An 18,157-nucleotide genomic window follows, 5' to 3' on the forward strand; every position below is an offset into this window, starting at 1 on the left:
TGGAAATGCATTGGAACGGGACTGGAGATTTTGTCCGAAATAGGCGAAATCCGTTATAAAAAATCCGATATATGCAATGAATTTTGATTGGAAATGCATTACAGAAAAATCGGTTCTTTTTTATCTGTCCGTTGTGAGCGAATTTCCGATATATCCGAGTCCGATATATCCGAGGTTTACTGTACTACATCTTCTGTTTGGCGATAGCTGTTCAAAGTCAATGGAAAAACAGCAAACGTCACCAAGTATCTTGCAGTTACGGTCATTTATCAAACATGGCACATTTTTTAGGAAGTAGTAGTGTCACAAAATGATTATAAAATTCCCTGAAACTTACATTTTTCTGAGCATTTCCCTTCAAAGGAAACCAGAAAGTGAATGAACTTGTTAGAACCAACTAACTGTTCCACCCACCAATCATGTAGGAAAAAATAACATTCATCAATAATGCCTCCAAATAAATAGTGTAGCATAGAATGGTTTAAAACCATCCATTCCTATAACCCTTACGGCTCGGTTCATTTGAATTTTTCATGACATAATTAGGTGCAAACGAATGTTCAAGGACGTTTGCTCGTTGTGTACGTGCCGTTGTCGTAGTCGTCGGAAGTTGAACTTTTATGTTGAAAAATGGAAGGCGGATTTTTTTCTGTCATTGGAGGGCAATGCAGGGGTTTTATGGCGCAGGTCACATCTGCCACAAGATAATGACAGGGGTAAGCCAAATGGAACATGAAGCATGGGAGTGTGTTACTGTAGGTGTGTGTGTGTGTGTTTGGGGGGGGGGGGGTGCTTAAGCAGCCTGGATTGAAAGGGGGGAGTTAATGAGTCTCCTATGAGCTATTATCTGTACCTTAGCCCCACTCTCTGAAATAACGCCAACAGCGGTCCCTAACACCACCAACAACACCCCCCCCCCCCAAAAAAAAACCCAAAACCTAAGTTATGTATATCAGCAGATACTTCCAAGTGCATATAAAACAGAAGTCAACATTCCAAGACGCCCTACACAGACATACCAGACACAGTATCAGGGTCAGATGACTGTCAGCTGTACTGCATCCTGTCAGATTACTAAGCCAATTATGTAATCTCTTTTAGAACCCGGCCCACTGACATCTATGTAGGTCACTTGTTTACCTCCTTCACTGGTCTAAGGTCTAGGGATTCTTATAGATTAGATATGTTTGTTGTTCAGTTCGGAAACTAAGGGAAGACACTCATTAGTTATTCATTCATTCATTTTCTACCGCTTGTCCTCAAGAGAGTCACAGGGGTGCTGGAGCCTATCCCAGGACTGGGTCCACCCTGGACTGGTGACCAGCCAATCACAGGGCACACATATAGACAAACAACCATTCACACTCACATTCATACCTATGGACAATTTGGAGTCACCAATTAACCTAGCATGTTTTTGGAATGTGGGAGGAAACCGGAGTACCCGGAGAAAACCCACGCATGCACGGGGAGAACATGCAAACTCCACACAGAGATGGCCGAGGGTGGAATTGAACCCTAGTCTCCTAGCTGCGCGCTAACCACTCGACCACCGTGCCACCCACTTTTTCACACAATATACATAAATTGCAATTTCAAATTTTCAACTGCTCTTAAAATGAAGTTAAATAAAGAAAATGCTACTCATGGATGCCTTCTAATGTTGTGTTGCTGTGTGTGTGCGTGTGTGCGTGTGTGTGTAAGAGAGAGAGAGAGAGAGAGAATCCCCCCAGATAAGCCATGGTGGAGAGTTGCAGAGTAATCCCGTCGTGGGGCCAGAGGGAGAAAGGCACATTAGTGGGCCAGGGTGCCAGAGTGCGTGTATATCCTGCACGTCACGCAGAAACTAAATCAACTTTGAGACAGCGACGCGTAAGTTTAGAGGAGGGCGCGAAGGCGCATTGGATACGCGCTATGACGGAGGAAAAGAGACTCCATCTAGGAGTTTCTAATATGTCGGGATGTGAGCTGCACTTGTGCTAGAATGGCATGTCATGGCACTTGGATCTGTGAGGGATGGCAGCTTTCCACCATCATCATCACCACCACCACCACCACCATCTCCCAAACGCGGAGCTTCGGAGGCTTTTCCACCGGCTCACTATCGCGTCCTCTTTGAGCATCATCTGCTTCTCGCTGGTTTATCTCCTCACCGGATGCTGCCAGTCTGGTGTAGTAGAAAACTCTGACATCAAGCCACCCACCCCCTGGTTCCTTACGCCGCTAAAGCTGTACGAGAGGAACGGAACCGGGGCTTCCGGCGAAGCGTCACTTGGCGAGGGTGCTGTCACTGATAATGCCGGGCTGGAGGCGAACATCTCCGGGAAGGAATGGACAGCCAGTCGGAGGTTACCTCATGCTCTGATCATTGGAGTTAAGAAAGGAGGAACCAGAGCTTTGCTGGAGTTTCTGCGGCTGCATCCGGACATCCGAGCCCTTGGGTCCGAACCACACTTCTTTGATCGGCATTACGCACGGGGACTGGACTGGTACAGGTCTGTATTTATTTCCATTGAAGCTGCTGCTTGGATGCAGGTCTCATATTTAATGGTTGCATATCTTTCAGTCTATGTTTCATATTTACTTTGTGGACTTTATACCATCTGGATTGTTGAATAATACTACAAAATGACTCATGTAACCATCCCTGACACTGTACTTAAACTTATAAAGTAAAGTTAACACAACTGACAACTGATTAACTACTAACATCAATTTTGGAGTAGAAGCCACATCCAGTAAGTTTAGAGGAAATAAACAGATTTGTTCTTACATAAGCTGCACTGGTGTATAAGCTGCCAGGACTAGGCAGATCTTTATTTAACAGGACCCAATCATGAGCTACGAAGACCTCATGACAAGCTTGTAGACCCATTGAAAATTGCAGGAGGCCATTACTCAATATAAGTACTGAGAACACTAAACTCATCACACAGCAAACTAACACTCAAAAGGCACCTAAGAAATATACGAAGCAAATATATATACTCCACAATTACAATACAATACAAAAAGTACCAATACTTTAAAAATAACAACATCTACCCATAATGCATTACTGCTCATTGGAGGACAAGCAGCATAGAAAATTGTGCACAGCGCAATGCTGCCTCGGACCCGGAGCCACCAATTAACAGCAGATACTATATAAGTATATAAGTACTGACAACACTAAAGTCATCACACAGCAAACTAACACTCAAAAGGCACCTAAGAAATATACAAAGCAAATTCACATACTCCACCAATACAATACAATACAAAAAGTACCAATACTTTTAAAATAACAACATCTACCCATAATGCATTACTGCTCATTGGAGGACAAGCAGCATAGAAAATTGTGTACAGCGCAATGCTTCCTCGGATCCGGAGCCACCAATTAACAGCAGATACTATATAAGTATATAAGTACTGACAACACTAAAGTCATCACACAGCAAACTAACACTCAAAAGGTACCTAAGAAATATACAAAGCAAATATACATACTCCACCAATACAATACAATACAAAAAGTACCAATACTTTTAAAATAACAACATCTACCCATAATGCATTACTGCTCATTGGAGGACAAGCAGCATAGAAAATTGTGTACAGCGCAATGCTTCCTCGGACCCGGAGCCACCAATTAACAGCAGATACTATATAAGTATATAAGTACTGACAACACTAAAGTCATCACACAGCAAACTAACACTCAAAAGGCACCTAAGAAATATACAAAGCAAATATACATACTCCAGCATAGAAAATTGTGTACAGCGCAATGCTGCCTCGGAACCGGAGCCCAGAGGGAGGCTGACGTCAAGGCAGCGCCCCGATGACGCAATGGATTGTGGGCAAACATTAAAATATTTTTTTTTTGTTCAAACTCATATTAGTACATGTTTTGGTTTTTGCCAGCTGTACCTTTTGAGTGTAAAAAAAGAAAAGAAAATGAAATGTTTTCATGTCTCACATAAGGATTGTGGATAATGGGCAATATTCCCCCAAAACTGCAGTTTTCCTTTAAAATGCGGGCTTTTATATCTTACAAGCAGCTACAGTAGTTTAGAGGGTAGTAGAGGGGTGACTGTGCAGAATTCCTCATATACTCATGCAAAATTGTAAGGAATATGAAATAATGTATTAGGAAGTCTCACAAGTTAAATGACAAACTGGATTTTGTGGTTCGCATCATCATCATCTTCTCGTGCACCAATTAGCAGCCTCCATCTTTCCGTCGGTCGTGTTTGCATACCGAAACATATCCCTGCGAGTATTCCGTAGAGGCTTAGGTGACAGTCAAAGGGACTGTGCCATCTGGCTTCACCGATCTGTGCGTGTTATGTGTTTGTGTTGATGTCTGTGTGTCTGCGTGAACCGGGGGTGAGAGCAAGGTCTGCAGGATGAGTCCTCACAGAGCTGCAGAGTAATCATCTCCGGAGCCGGAGCCAGATGTTGCTGTTGTCATGTGGCTCTGTTCTCAGCATGTTCAAAACTTCAATACTCAGAACTCACGCACACAGAAACAACAGGGGAACGGGGGAGGGGGGGGGGGGGGGGGGTATGTTAATCATTATAACATAGAATGCAGAAATATCCCCTCAACAGTTTACACGCTTCTGTACAAAAATGTGCATATTATGTAAGGACTGCACTTAAAAGTCTCGGAAATATGATCCCAATATGGCAGATTAAAACTCTACCCAAATCTGGATGAAATGCTAACCAGCTTACTGCATATTACTGAGGTTCAATATTGGCATTGGCTCAATGCTGGGAGCGTCTTTGGCGTGTCATACCGTAACCTGACACAGACGCCAGTTTTTTCCCCCACCATACAAAAACTAGCTCAGAGATTTCAACTGTCAGGTTCCACTGTGAGGAAATTGAAGACCACAGGCAAAGTTCTAGTTAAGACCCGGAGTGGCAGGCCAAGAAATATCTCAGAGGCCAAGGATGGTGAGAACAGTCAAAGTCAACCTACACACCAGCTCCAAAGACCCACAACATGGTCTTGGTGCAGATGGTGTCACTATTTGGACATATAGCGGATGAAGAACACAGCATTCAAATACAAACACTTGCTACCCACAGTAACATTTGGTGGTGGTTCCATCATACTGGGAAGCTGTGTGGCTGGAAAGTTTAAGGTGGCATGTATTCCAGTCAGTATCAATGCTTACCAAAAATACTGTATAGACTAGGTTCAACCTACAGAAGGAACTGGGGGGGCGTACCGCAATACCACAATACCAGGTGATGCGAGCATGACACCACGCCGCCACGTCTCCCTGCGGGCCAGATGGGGCTCATGTGATGTCGAGCCACTTGACATCACTGTCAGCCCCGTCAATTGACCTCTGACTTCAGGTCACCGTACCCTGGGAGTTAATGATGTGTCCACAGCACTCCATAGTAGAAATAGAATACACAGTGAAACACAATCAAATCAAAGCCTAAATGTTAAAGGTTGTTTCATACAATGGAGGCAGTGTGAGGGAGGAACACAGTGGAACCTCTGTTGCCTGATTTTTGGTTATGTCGGAAATTCACGCCATAATTTGGCCTCGGTTTGTTGCATATCTATTGCAAGATTTGGGAACATGCTGCATGACAGATTGTTGCTTGGTTTTATGGTAGTTGTAGTTTTTGTGGTATAGCATCATATGAAATATTGACCCTGACCTTGAGAGGTTCTTGGAACTATTTCATTCTGCTCTTTCATAGTATTCATATGCAGTTTCTTGAACTTAACATCACTGATTTATTAATACTCCGAACCAATCACGGTACAGCAATGGGACTTTGGGATACGCTGTATATTCGTCACAACCAATGAGCATGTTCTTTTTCTTTCTTTTCTTTCTTTTCTTAATTTATTTCAGACATGCATACTATGTTACATTATTCTTTCTCACATATACATTACAATACACTTACAATATCTATTTATATATATATATGTACAGTAAACCTCGGATATATCGGACTCGGATATATCGGAAATTCGCTCACAACGGACAGATAAAAAAGAACCAATTTTTCTGTAATGCATTTCCAATAAAAATTCATTGCATATATCGGATTTTTTATAACGGATTTCGCCTATTTCGGACAAAATCTCCAGTCCCGTTCCAATGCATTTCCATTAAATTTCCCTCGCATATATCGGATGGCCGCATCGTGGCACTCCGGTTCGCCGAATCGTGACAGGCCGCTATACGACGTCATTTGCAGCGTTTGCAGCGTTGCCTGCGTGTCTAGGTACATTGGAAACATAGTCAAGGAAGTGCCTTTTTATAACGGATAAAATCCGATTTACGCATATACCGGATATAAATCCGATATATGCGTAAAACTGACATTTTCCGGTATACGCATATAACGGATTTCGCTTATATCGGACAAAACCAGTGGGAACAATTGAATCCGATATATCCGAGGTTTACTGTATATATATATATATATATATATATATATATATATATATATATATATATATATATATATATATATATATATATACAGATACATACACACATACATGCACACACACAAGACCTCATTACTACACATGTCTGAAAAGGAGCAGGAAGAAGCAAAGCTTATTAAATCCTACCCCTTCTCCACGCCATAGCAGTTACCAATTCAATAAGTGATTTTTTCCACACATAATAATCACAGAATCTTACATAAGACAACACAACAAAATAAGAGTAGGAACATCGGACACCCCAGCAAAACCCCAGGACATTACTGAAGCACACCACCAACCCCGCCAGTCAACCCACCATGTAGCTTCAGAGCGGCAATTGAGATCAGTGCCCCAGACAAAGCACTAATGGCGTTTAAGGGGAGATTGGATCATGAAAAGCACTGCAATAAATGAGCGAGAGAGCATGGAAGTTTCCTGTATACCGTGTTGTCTCGGATCGATACTTTTATCTCCTGGCGCTGACCTTGGGTTGACTCCAGCATGAGAGCGCTTTAGCATTGGTCAGCTCAGCTTCTGTTACAATTAGCAGGAAGCTTTATCCTGCAGCAGGATTATCTCAAACACAAGGGGTCACGTTACATGCGTGTATTAAAAATAACTGAAAATTCACATTTGCTTTGTCGCTAAAGGATGCCAGAAGCGATGCACAAGCGAATGGAGTAAGAGCTAAATTGCAGGGAGAGAGAGAGACAGAGGGGTCGAAGTGTGACTACGGTTACAGCAACCTCGCACATCTGCGTTGACCTCTGCCTCACCCCGGGGAACGTTATAAGAGCTGGCATAATGCGTGTTAGTGTTTGTGCGGAAAGGCCGCCATTCTTTGATTCTGTCGCAGACTGGAGACACTTGGGTCCTCCAGACAGCGGGGCTTCTTCTATTTTGTTCTTGAGGTACACTCAGATTTTCAATATTATTGACCCTGTCCATTGTGGTTGTAATTTCATGTGGTCTCAATGTCATCCAAAGTAAAAAAAAAAAAAAAAAGAATGAGAGAGAATGAAAACAGCAACTACTGTGAAAAAGAAAGAAAGTCTAAGACCACCACCCGCTGTGTCTTTAATGGTCCTTTTCACAGCAGTCATTCAGACATATAAAAACACAGCAAATAGCAGGGAAAATACAGATAGCGAGATTACTCGAGAAATACAAACAGCATACTGATTTCAGCATAATTTTGTAGATGTGATGGTCTGGGGCTGTTTTGCTGCTTCAGGACCTGGAGGACTTGCTACGAGAAATGGAACCATGACTACTGCTGTCTATCAAAACAATCCTGGAGAATTTCTGGCCATCTTTTGGTGACCTCAAGGTGAAACCAAGTTGGGTTCTGCAGCAGGACAATGGTCCAAAACACAGCAGCAAGTCCACCTCTGAATGGAAGAAAAACCAAATAAAGACCTTGGAGTGGCTTGGTCCAAGTCCTGACTGAATCCTATTGAGATGCTGTATGGCCTACAAAAGGCTTGATGCTGGAAAAGCCTCCAATGTGGCTGAATGACAACAAATCTGCAAAGATGAGTGGGCCAACATTCCTCCACAGTGCTGGAAGAGACTCATTGCAAGTTATCACAAATGCTTGATTGCAGTTGTTGCTGCTAAGGGTGGCCTAACCGCCTTATTAGCTTTAGGGGGCAATCGTTTTCCACACAGGGCCATGTCGCTTTGGATTGATTGATTCCTTCCTTCCTTCCTTCCTTCCTTCCTTCCTTCCTTCCTTCCTTCCTTCCTTCCTTCCTTCCTTCCTTCCTTCCTTCCTTCCTTCCTTCCTTCCTTCCGTCCTTCCTTCCTTCCTTCATTCATTCCTTCCTTCCTTCCTTCCTTCCTTCCTTCCTTCCTTCCTTCCTTCCTTCCTTCCTTCCTTCCTTCCTTCCTTCCTTCCTTCCTTCATTCTCTACCGCTTATCCTCACAAGGGTCGCGTGGGTTGCTGGAACCTATCCCAGCTGTCTTCGGGTACACCCTGGACTGGTCTTGCCAGCCAATCACAGGGCACATATAGACAAACAACCATTCACACTCACATTCATACCTACGTATGGACAATTTGGAGTCGCCAATTAACCTAGCATGTTTTTGGAATGTCGGAGGAAACCGGAGTACCCGGAGAAAACCCACGCATGCACGGGGAGAACATGCAAACTTTGGATTGAACCTGGGTCTCCTAACTGTGAGGTCTGTGCGCTAACCACTAGACCGCCGTGCAGCCTGGATTTTTTTTCTCCCTTAGTAAAAAAGTTTCTTTGAAAAACTGCATTTTGTGTTCAGTAGTGTTGTCACTGACTAATATTTCAATGTGTTTGATGATATGAAATATTTAAGTGTGACAAACAAACCACTTTATCACACCACTGTGTATCTGAAGAAATATTCTTTGAACTAAATCAAGGGAACATGTCGCCAAGGACATTAACATTGACAAAAGGGAATACAGAAAAATCACCCAATGATTTTGGATCTGCTGTGATGGCTGTGATTCATCTGCAATTCATATTGAACTCATTAAGGATGCCGTTCAATTCATACCCTCACATTGGCGGCTTTGTGCAGCCATGACACAGCGCATGGTGCTCCTTGTCTTTTTGTGTTTGGACAATGGTGTGTAATTGCCATGCAAATCACAGAATAAGGGGCTGCCAAAACATTGGATGTTCTGCAGTAGTTAATGGACGGTTGCAAATGGCAGCCAATCGATGATACCCATCTGCGGCATCATTTTTGTCTTCATCTGAAACCAGACTGGGGAACAATTCATGCTATTATAAACATACTTGATTTGGCTTGTGGTTTTGTTTGTTGTGTGATTAACTGGGGTTCAGGTGTGATCGGGCCCCGGGCCTGCAGTGGAAGTGATCGCTATGAGACCCAGACGGGTGGGGCGGCCAGGCTCTCATTAAGACCCTCCCTTGAGACTTTGGGCACCTCTATGATGGATGTCTCTTGGAAGTGGACAGGGCAGCGCCACAATAGAGCGACCCCTTAATGGTCCCCCATACCGAGGCAATGAGAGGCCTCCTAATAACACACTCAGAGGCGTGCATACACATTCACATTTATGTCCTCCAATTTGGAATATGTCATAAATAACACAATTTATGCCATCACACCCTATGCCCCCCCCACTATCCATTGCTGCACATCCCAGATGATGAACGTTCACATTTTCCAACACCCACTGCATGACACAGCATGCTCCTGATGAGGCTCCAGAGGGTCCTGGCTCCCTTATCTTCCACCTGCCACTCTCGGTTCCAGCTGAGGTCCTGTGCTGCGTTATTAGCCCCCTGTTTAATTCCCGGCCCCCTTTGCGTTTGCACCTCCTTGTGCCAATCATTCTTGTGGACACTGACTTATGCATAGCTATCGTAAGCCCCGTAAGGATCAATAACCGGTCCCTCTGCCGGTCTGGGGTATGGTATTCCCCATCAGGGAGTGGAGATGAAATATTGGGAAATGGCTAACTAAAGGGAGGTTCCTCAAAGGCAAACAGAGGCTTATGGTAAGCTGCTAGCTAATCCCCGTGTTCATCATACTGGATGTTTGATCTTATTCTCAAAAGTGAATGTAAGTGTAAGGATGTTGCCAAAATAGGGTCGGAAACTGACAATTAGTTGAGTCAGATTTTTTTGGAGTCAAGGATTTTACTATCACATGTTACCAGCTGGTTCTTAAGGGGAAAAAAACAATGATTCTACATGAATGAAGTCACAATGTTGACATTTATATATCAATATTGATATTTATTCATTCATTCATTTTCTACCGCTTTCCCTCACGAGGGTCGCGGGGGGTGCTGGAGCCTATCCCAACTGTCTTCGGGCGAGAGGCGGGGTACACCCTGGACTGGTCGCCGGCCAATCACAGGGCACATGTAGACAAACAACCATTCACACTCACATTCATACCTATGGACAATTTGGAGTGACCGATTAACCTAGCATGTTTTTGGAATGTGGGAGGAAACCGGAGTACCCGGAGAAAACCCACGCATGCACGGGGAGAACATGCAAACTCCACACAGACATGGCCGAGGGTGGAATTGAACCCTGGTCTCCTAGCTGTGAGGTCTGCGCGCTATTGATATAATATACTGACATAATACATATGTCAATATTGACAACAGGACATGTTGTTAAGAAAGACAATTACTGCAGGGATGAAACAGTCCTGGTATCTTTTGCTTCGGCTTTTTGGACCACCGGTCTCAGAACTGGTTTCAAAGTTCAGCCCAGAGTCAATGATTGTGCCAAGGTATTTCTACCTGGTGGCCCCACCCATAGCCTCTATCTGTATAGAGACTGGGTCAACACTGTGACTTTAATTCCTAAACTCTAATACCATTTCTTTATTTTTGTTTACATTTACCAAGAGAAAATAGCAAGGATACACCATTTCACAAAATCCCATACAGTTGGTCTACGGCACAAAACACGACTATAGTCACATTTATACTCTTTTTATTTACAACATATTGCGCAACTGCAGGGTCTTGAGACACATGCTAACTCGCAAACTAGAGAGTTAGCGACCTAAACGGTAGCCTTCAAGTTATTTCCTTTAAACTTAAATCACCAAAAACTTACCACTTCCACACGGATAGGGAGGATAACTATTAACAGTTATGTAACCTTTAACATGAACATTAATCAAACGTAATAATTTTTTCTGGGTACATGATACCATACAGCATCCATATCAAACTTGCGCGGGCCGCACTAACATTAAACTTATATCATATCAAGGCGGGGGCCTCAAACTAGTGTGTGGCCCGCGGGCCGCGTGTTTGAGACCCCTGTTTTAAATCATAGTCAGTGAAGCGGCTTTAAACATGGATGGTGAATTTTGAGCAGCATAAAAAAGTTCTTGCTGTAAAACTTTCTCATGAATTGCAAAACAAACCCGCTGAGTCCCGACTGTCTTCCAGGCAGTTCTCCCCTTTCTCTTCCCTCATAATGAGCAGTGAAGTACCCCCCTCCAACCTCGCTCAGTCTGTCTTCTCCGATTGCCAGATTTTGGGGATTTTGTAAAAATGAACAGCGATCACGGTTGCTTTGTCTTTTGTCAATAATTAAACTGCACAAATATGCCTTGCATTCATTGATGGGCTTGGATGAGGATTGTATTTCACCACATCATGTCTCACTGAGCACGGAAACAGCACAGTGGTCCCATTGAAGTAAATGAGAGGGGTTATAGGCCATGTTGTTCCTGTCTCGTTGCACAGCATCAATGGAAGTTTTGCCATTTTTAGACAAACGCTGGCTTATTTGCACTTCCACAATTGTAACCGAAATGCTTGAAGGTGAACACAGGTCCACCATGTGTATATTATATATACAGCAGGGGTCTCAAACACGCGGCCCGCGGGCCAAATGTGGCCCGCAGGACACTAGTTTGAGGCCCCCGCTTTGATATGAAAGTTTAATGTTAGTGCGGCCCGCGCAAGTTTGATATGGATGCTGTATGGTATCATGTACCCAGAAAAAATTATTACATTTGATTAATGTTCATGTTAAAGGTTAAATAACTGTTAATAGTTATCCTCCCTATCCGTGTGGAAGTGGTAAGTTTTGGTTTTTTTTAAGTTTAAAGGAAATAACTTGAAGGCTACCGTTTAAGTCGCTAGCTCTCTAGTTTGCGAGTTAGCATGTGTCTCAAGACCCTGCAGTTGCGTAATATGTTGTAAATAAAAAAAGTATAAATGTGACTATAGTCGTGTTTTGTCATGTCTACAGGGCTCTAATAATGCTTTGTTAATTTTAATCTGAAAAAAATAATTTGTCTACCCACCAACTATATGTGGTTTCTTGAGTTTTTATTATTTGCTGTTTTATTATTATTATTATATTTATTTATTACTGATTGATTGATTTTCTTTATTCTTGATTTGTTTATTTTTCATCTTATTTTGTGCCTCTGTTAATTAGTATGTTTATGCAAAGCTCAGGTTGTTCCTGATGGGGCAGAGCGTCTCTCGCCTCCTGGCAGTTCACAGACAGCTTGCTAATGGGGGTGTGTTTGCATCCACTCCCATCATCAGTCACCAAGACTCGAGCAGGCACTCATGCGCACCAGGGTGTACAGTTTCAGATCTAAGATGACAACAGCCCAAAAGCAAGAAGACTGATAGCAAAGTCAGTGACTAAGCAATTTAACAATCACATTATATTTGCTTTGTGTGTGTGTGTGTTGTGTGTGTGTAGACTCTGTGGCTCCACCTGTTCATGCTATCAGAGGTACAGAGGAAGTCTGCAGACTAAGTGTCTCATACTGATCGGATGATGGGATCAAATGTGTTAGCCGCATGTGTGTATGTGTCAGATTCATACAAGGCAGACAGCTTTGAGGCGACTGTATTGATGGCGTGTTGAGTTGCAAGCACATATGAAACCATTGCCAATAGCAGAGGACAGACAGAGCATCCTGGCCTTCCCAATGTCTCTACCTCTTTTGGGATCTATACATATCCATAAACATAACTAATGACTGGCTCCGGCGCCACCAATAATGTTTTATTGGCTAAGTCCAAATAAACTACGTCAACAAAAAATGAGGTAGAGACTTTCCAAAATAGACGGGTTGCATGGCGGTCTAGTGGTTAGCACGTAGACCTCACAGCTAGGAGACCCGAGTTCAATCCCACCCTCGGCTATCTCTGTGTGGAGTTTGCATGTTCTCCCCGTGCATGCGTGGGTTTTCTCCGGGTACTCCGGTTTCCTCCCACATTCCAAAAACATGCTAGGTTAATTGGCCACTCCAAATTGTCCATAGGTATGAATGTGAGTGTGAATGGTTGTTTGTCTATATGTGCCCTGTGATTGGCTGGCCACCAGTCCAGGGTGTACCCCGCCTCTCGCCCGAAGACAGCTGGGATAGGCTCCAGCACCCCCCGCAACTCTCGTGAGGAAAAAGCAATACAAAATGAATGAATAGACCTCAGTTTTATGTATCTTGTTTGTCTGACGGGTTGCACGGCGGTCTAGTGGTTAGCGTGCAGACCTCATAGCTAGGAGACCCGAGTTCAATCCCACACTCGGCGCTCTGTGTGGAGTTTGCATGTTCTCCCTGTGCATGCGTGTTTTTTCCCCAACATTCCAAAAACATGCTAGGTTAATTGGCGACTCCAAATTGTCCATAGGTATGAATGTGAGTGTGAATGGTTGTTTGTCTATATGTGCCCTGTGATTGGCTGGCCACCAGTCCAGGGTGTACCCCGCCTCTCGTCAAAAGAAAGCTGGGATAGCCTCCAGCATCCCCGCGAAATTGAATGAATGAATCCACTTTGTATTCCTCCTATTCATTATTAATGAATTCACACATACAGTAGGTGAAAGTAAACAAATATCTTTTACTTTTTAATGACTATGACTTCGGGGTGTGCTGGAGCCTATCCCAGCTGTCCTCAGACGAGATGCGGGGTCTTCCCGATCTCCTGTCTGTGTGGCCTATGTGCTAACACATACATGCCGCTGTGTTGTTTGTGTCTGGTCAGTCGGTCAGGTGTGTGGCAGGTGTGTCGGCAGATGGCCCACAGTCTCCATCTGGTCCTCTTGGCCCTCTTAAATCATTTATCCCTAAATGAGTTCCATCTGCTGTTCAAACACCTAATCGGACATCAAGTCGATTACTCCGATGCTTGTTTATATGGCTACTGTATAGCAAGCTAATCACACTGTCGATTAGTAACACATTGGAGTTGCTGTGCTTCGTCAGTATTGTCTCTGCAGCAGAAATTGGGAGTTTTTTTTTTTGCAAACAGCACATCAATAATGACTTCCACCGGGAATCAATTTACAGGATGGAATTACAGTTCATATCAGAACCACTCGCTTACTTGGCAGTTTTCTCCGCAAGCCGGTGACCAACGAGTGTGTTGAATTTTTGTGAGACACTTCTTCCATACTTTCAATTCCACCCTCGGCCATCTCTGTGTGGAGTTTGCATCTTCTCCCCGTGCATGCGTGGGTTTTCTCCGGTTTCCTCCCACATTCCAAAAACATGCTAGGTTAATTGGCCACTCCAAATTGTCCATAGGTATGAATTTGAGTGTGAATGGTTGTTTGTCGATATGTGCACTGTGATTGGCTGGCCACCAGTCCAGGGTGTACCCCGCCTCTCGCCCAAAGACAGCTGGGATAGCAACCCCCGCGGTCGCAATAACGGCCTGTTGTGTGGTGGTATGGTAATGGTAATGGTTTAATTTCATTTGAACATGCATCAGATTACAATTGAGTGCATCCCATAATCAGTTCACAGTTCCACATGTCCAAAAGGAGTAGGAAGAAGCAAAGCTTATTAAATCCTACCCCTCCATCTGGTACTTTTACAATCAGTAAATGTTACATTTGTTCACTTCCTGCTTTCCTAATATAGTTTAAGTTGTTTTTTTAATTTATTTTATTTTTGTCACATACCGAAGTACAAGGTGATATGAGCATCCAATGACATAATGGGTACCATAGTAAGTGTCAATATAGTGATATATATATAGCACATCATGACTGGTTCAAGACTCTTCATCCTTGTATTTAGCAAACATCAACTGCTTGTATTGTTTCTTGAATTGGCTCATCGTTGTGCATTGTTTGAGGTCCTTACTCAATCCATTCCATAGTTTGATTCCACATACTGAAATGCTATGGCTTTTTAACGTAGTCCTAGCATAGAAGTGTTTCAAATTTAGTTCTTCCCTGAGATCATATTTCTCTTCTCTTGTAGAGAAGTATTGGATTACTTTTTTAGGTAATTGGTTATTTTTAGCTTTATGTATTATTTTAGCTGTTTGAAGATGAACTATATCAGCAAGTTGAAGTATTTGTGATTTTAGAAATAAGGAGTTAGTATGTTCTCTGTAGGCGGCATTATGAATTATCCTTACTGACCTTTTTTGCAGTACATTTAGCGAGTGAAGATTGCTTTTATAGTTATTAGCTCATATTTCCACACAATAAGTAAGATATGGTAAAACCAGAAATGGAAACGTGAGCTTTTTGTCTTTCGATGTTTCTATACTTGAACAACATTTCTTCTACTTACAGGAGTATGATGCCCAAAGCACTGGATGGCCAGATCGTAATGGAGAAGACGCCTCGCTACTTTGTCACAGTGGAGACACCAGCTCGAGTCCATGCGATGTCACAAGACGTGAAGCTAATTGTGGTGGTGCGGGACCCCGTGACCAGAGCTATATCTGACTACACACAGATCATCTCCAAGACACCTGACATACCTTCGTTCAAGAACCTCGCCTTCAAGAACCGCACCACTGGTCAGCAGAGCCACTTCTAGAGTCTCTTGGTGTTCTCTGCAAAAATTCACAGGGGGGACCTTAATAATAATAACATGACACTAAGAAAATAGTGCACGTTGTATGTTAAATATTAAAAATGAGCAGTCCGAAATTACATTTCTTAAGAACCCAATTTTTGCACTCCAATCATAATGCCAAAAATATCTAATAATTTAGATGTCTATCTGTGTTTCAGGTCAGATTGACGCTCAATGGAGTCCTCTATGGATCGGCTTGTACGCCCAGCACCTGGAGCGCTGGTTGGCGTGGTTCCCCAGGAGTCAGGTCCATCTAGTCAGCGGGGAAAGGCTCATCTCTGACCCAGCTGGGGAAGTAGGGAAAGTCCAAGACTTTCTGGGGCTCCAGAGGATCATCACCGACAAACACTTTTACTTCAACAAAACGAAAGGTTTCCCCTGCCTGAAGAAGCCGGAGGGGAGTAGTAAACCTCACTGCCTGGGGAAGACCAAAGGGCGGACGCACGCCTCCATCGACCCGGAGCTGATACAGACATTGAGGGATTTTTACCGGCCGCACAACCAGCGATTTTATCAGATGGCGGCGCAGGATTTTGGATGGCAGTGAGAATATCCAATAGGAAGAGCTCAGGCATTGATTGAGGTCCAATCGATAAAGGACATTTTTGAGAAGAATACGTTGGTAGCCAAAATAACCACTTGGCTTTTCCACTAGTGTTATTATTTCTAGTGGATGGTCAGCCAAGCACTGCTGTGGATTGGTCGAACACATTGGTCATTGTAGCATTAGCGAATACATGGCTAGAAATGACAACTAAGGTTGAGGCACCGTAGCACGGGGCGTTTTAGTGTTCGGCCCACAGTCCCTAACTTGTGTTGGCGCCCTCAGTCTCTTCTTAAGTGATATTCATCTCCGAACCTGTAGCGTCATATCAAAAAGGAAGTAGTGCTGAACCACCCGGTACTTGGTGGTAATATTGGAAGTCCATGGAAGTCAACCAGCCATGCCAGAACAAAAAATTGCCTTTCCCAAGGCCATTTTTTCCCCATGGAATCAAATAATCCAGAATGATGAATATTATTTATTTCCACCTAGTCACTTCTTTCTCACTGGATCGATGAATGCGTCGGCCGTGAGTGACATGACCCAAGTATTGTTCCCGAAAATTGATGAATCTTTTATGCCGGCCGACATCAGAGAGAATCTTTAAATGAGCTCAGATTTGACTGAGTGGTTTTGTATCCTTCAATAATGAATGTGGCTAAATGGACGGAGGTGGTGTGAGTGGCGTGCATCACTTGGCCCCGAGCACATGCTGCTGTGCCGTAACGTGTCTGCTGGCGCTGCCTCAGCACATTCGGGTCAACCCGGGGAGGTCGAATGGTGTGAGGTGACGTTCAGAACCAGTTTACAGTTGTTTCCTCGGACGGTGGATGCTTCCAGGCTTTGTGAGGCCTGCTTTACAGGGTTTTCTTTTTGCATGTATTTGCACTAGTTTGAAAACAAGAAATAAAAGTATTTTTAAGCAAAATAAAGCGTCGCATTTATTTTTCCAAAAAACAAACATCCAGCAGCAATGTTATTTATTTTATCAATTATAATTAGTTGCTCTATTGCAATATTTTAATGTAAAAAGATAGCAATTATAAATAATGTTACCAACATGATGGGGTGCAGATGCAGTTTAGGTGGCTCCTCTGAAAAAGAAAACGACCATCCCTGGGAAAACACTGCCCCCTCGTGGCTTACATTGGCAAAACACCTTGAACCTTATAATAGTAATGTGAAGTGCTACCAGACAAAAATATTAATACGTAACAATAATAATACATAAATATTAGACAGTGTGGGTTTCAATAAATAAGGGATGAATTCATTCAAATGAGACAATTTAAAAAAATAACATATATAACAATAAAAAAGACGATATGCTAACTGTTAGCATTGTAGTCATTTTACATAGCAATAAGTGACATATAGCATTTAGCTCACATACTGATGCCAAACGATGACACTGCAAGTATTACATGTTATCATAAATGTACCTGCTGTACGTTGGAGAGTTTTTAAAGGTGAAAAAACGACAATGACCCAACAACTAAAAGGAGGAGCGCACACCTGAACTAAATAGACATCACAGAAAATGGGAAACAGGTGCGGGAGATGATGGAAAGCAACGGAAAACACAACAGAGCAAAACAGGAAGTGAATACAAAATAAGGGCATGAACCAGGAACAGAGGAAAAGACGAAAAATAAGAGCTGTCACGAGGGGGTGAAGCCCCATCGTGACAAATCCTATGACATTAGCTTCCTTGTGCTAGCTGTTTTTCCAATATTTACAACGCACAGAAAAAACAACATGCGTGTTCAATGTAAGGATTGTGGATGAAAAATTCCCAAAGTGC

At 43.1% G+C, this 18,157-nt stretch overlaps 1 protein-coding gene and 1 long non-coding RNA gene across 2 annotated transcripts; one reads left to right on the plus strand and one right to left on the minus strand.

Moving 5' to 3' along the window:
• The first annotated feature begins 1,746 nt into the window (after positions 1–1,746).
• Positions 1,747–17,314, plus strand: hs3st3l (heparan sulfate (glucosamine) 3-O-sulfotransferase 3-like). The gene is made up of 3 exons (XM_058061269.1): positions 1,747–2,495; positions 15,521–15,750; positions 15,968–17,314. The coding sequence occupies exons 1-3, from the start codon at positions 2,017–2,019 to the stop codon at positions 16,354–16,356; spliced, it is 1,098 nt and encodes a 365-aa protein (XP_057917252.1). The 5' UTR covers positions 1,747–2,016; the 3' UTR covers positions 16,357–17,314.
• Positions 13,847–18,061, minus strand: LOC131109355 (uncharacterized). Its single transcript, XR_009120734.1, has 3 exons — positions 17,796–18,061; positions 15,712–15,786; positions 13,847–14,086 (listed from the first exon to the last, which is right to left on the minus strand). It is a non-coding gene; the product is annotated as an uncharacterized LOC131109355 (long non-coding RNA).
• Positions 18,062–18,157: the final 96 nt, after the last annotated feature.

This window comes from Doryrhamphus excisus, chromosome 22, assembly GCF_030265055.1.
Source record: "Doryrhamphus excisus isolate RoL2022-K1 chromosome 22, RoL_Dexc_1.0, whole genome shotgun sequence".
NCBI lineage: Eukaryota > Metazoa > Chordata > Actinopteri > Syngnathiformes > Syngnathidae > Doryrhamphus > Doryrhamphus excisus.

What these genes read in the sequence shown, in the direction of transcription:
- hs3st3l (XM_058061269.1), top strand. Translation starts at nt 2,017, where the DNA reads ATGGCAGCTTTCCACCATCATCATCACCACCACCACCACCACCATCTC. An exon ending in CGGGGACTGGACTGGTACAG is followed by an intron (nt 2,496 to 15,520) that starts GTCTGTATTTAT and finishes TTCTACTTACAG; the next exon opens with GAGTATGATGCCCAAAGCAC. An exon ending in CTTCAAGAACCGCACCACTG is followed by an intron (nt 15,751 to 15,967) that starts GTCAGCAGAGCC and finishes TCTGTGTTTCAG; the next exon opens with GTCAGATTGACGCTCAATGG.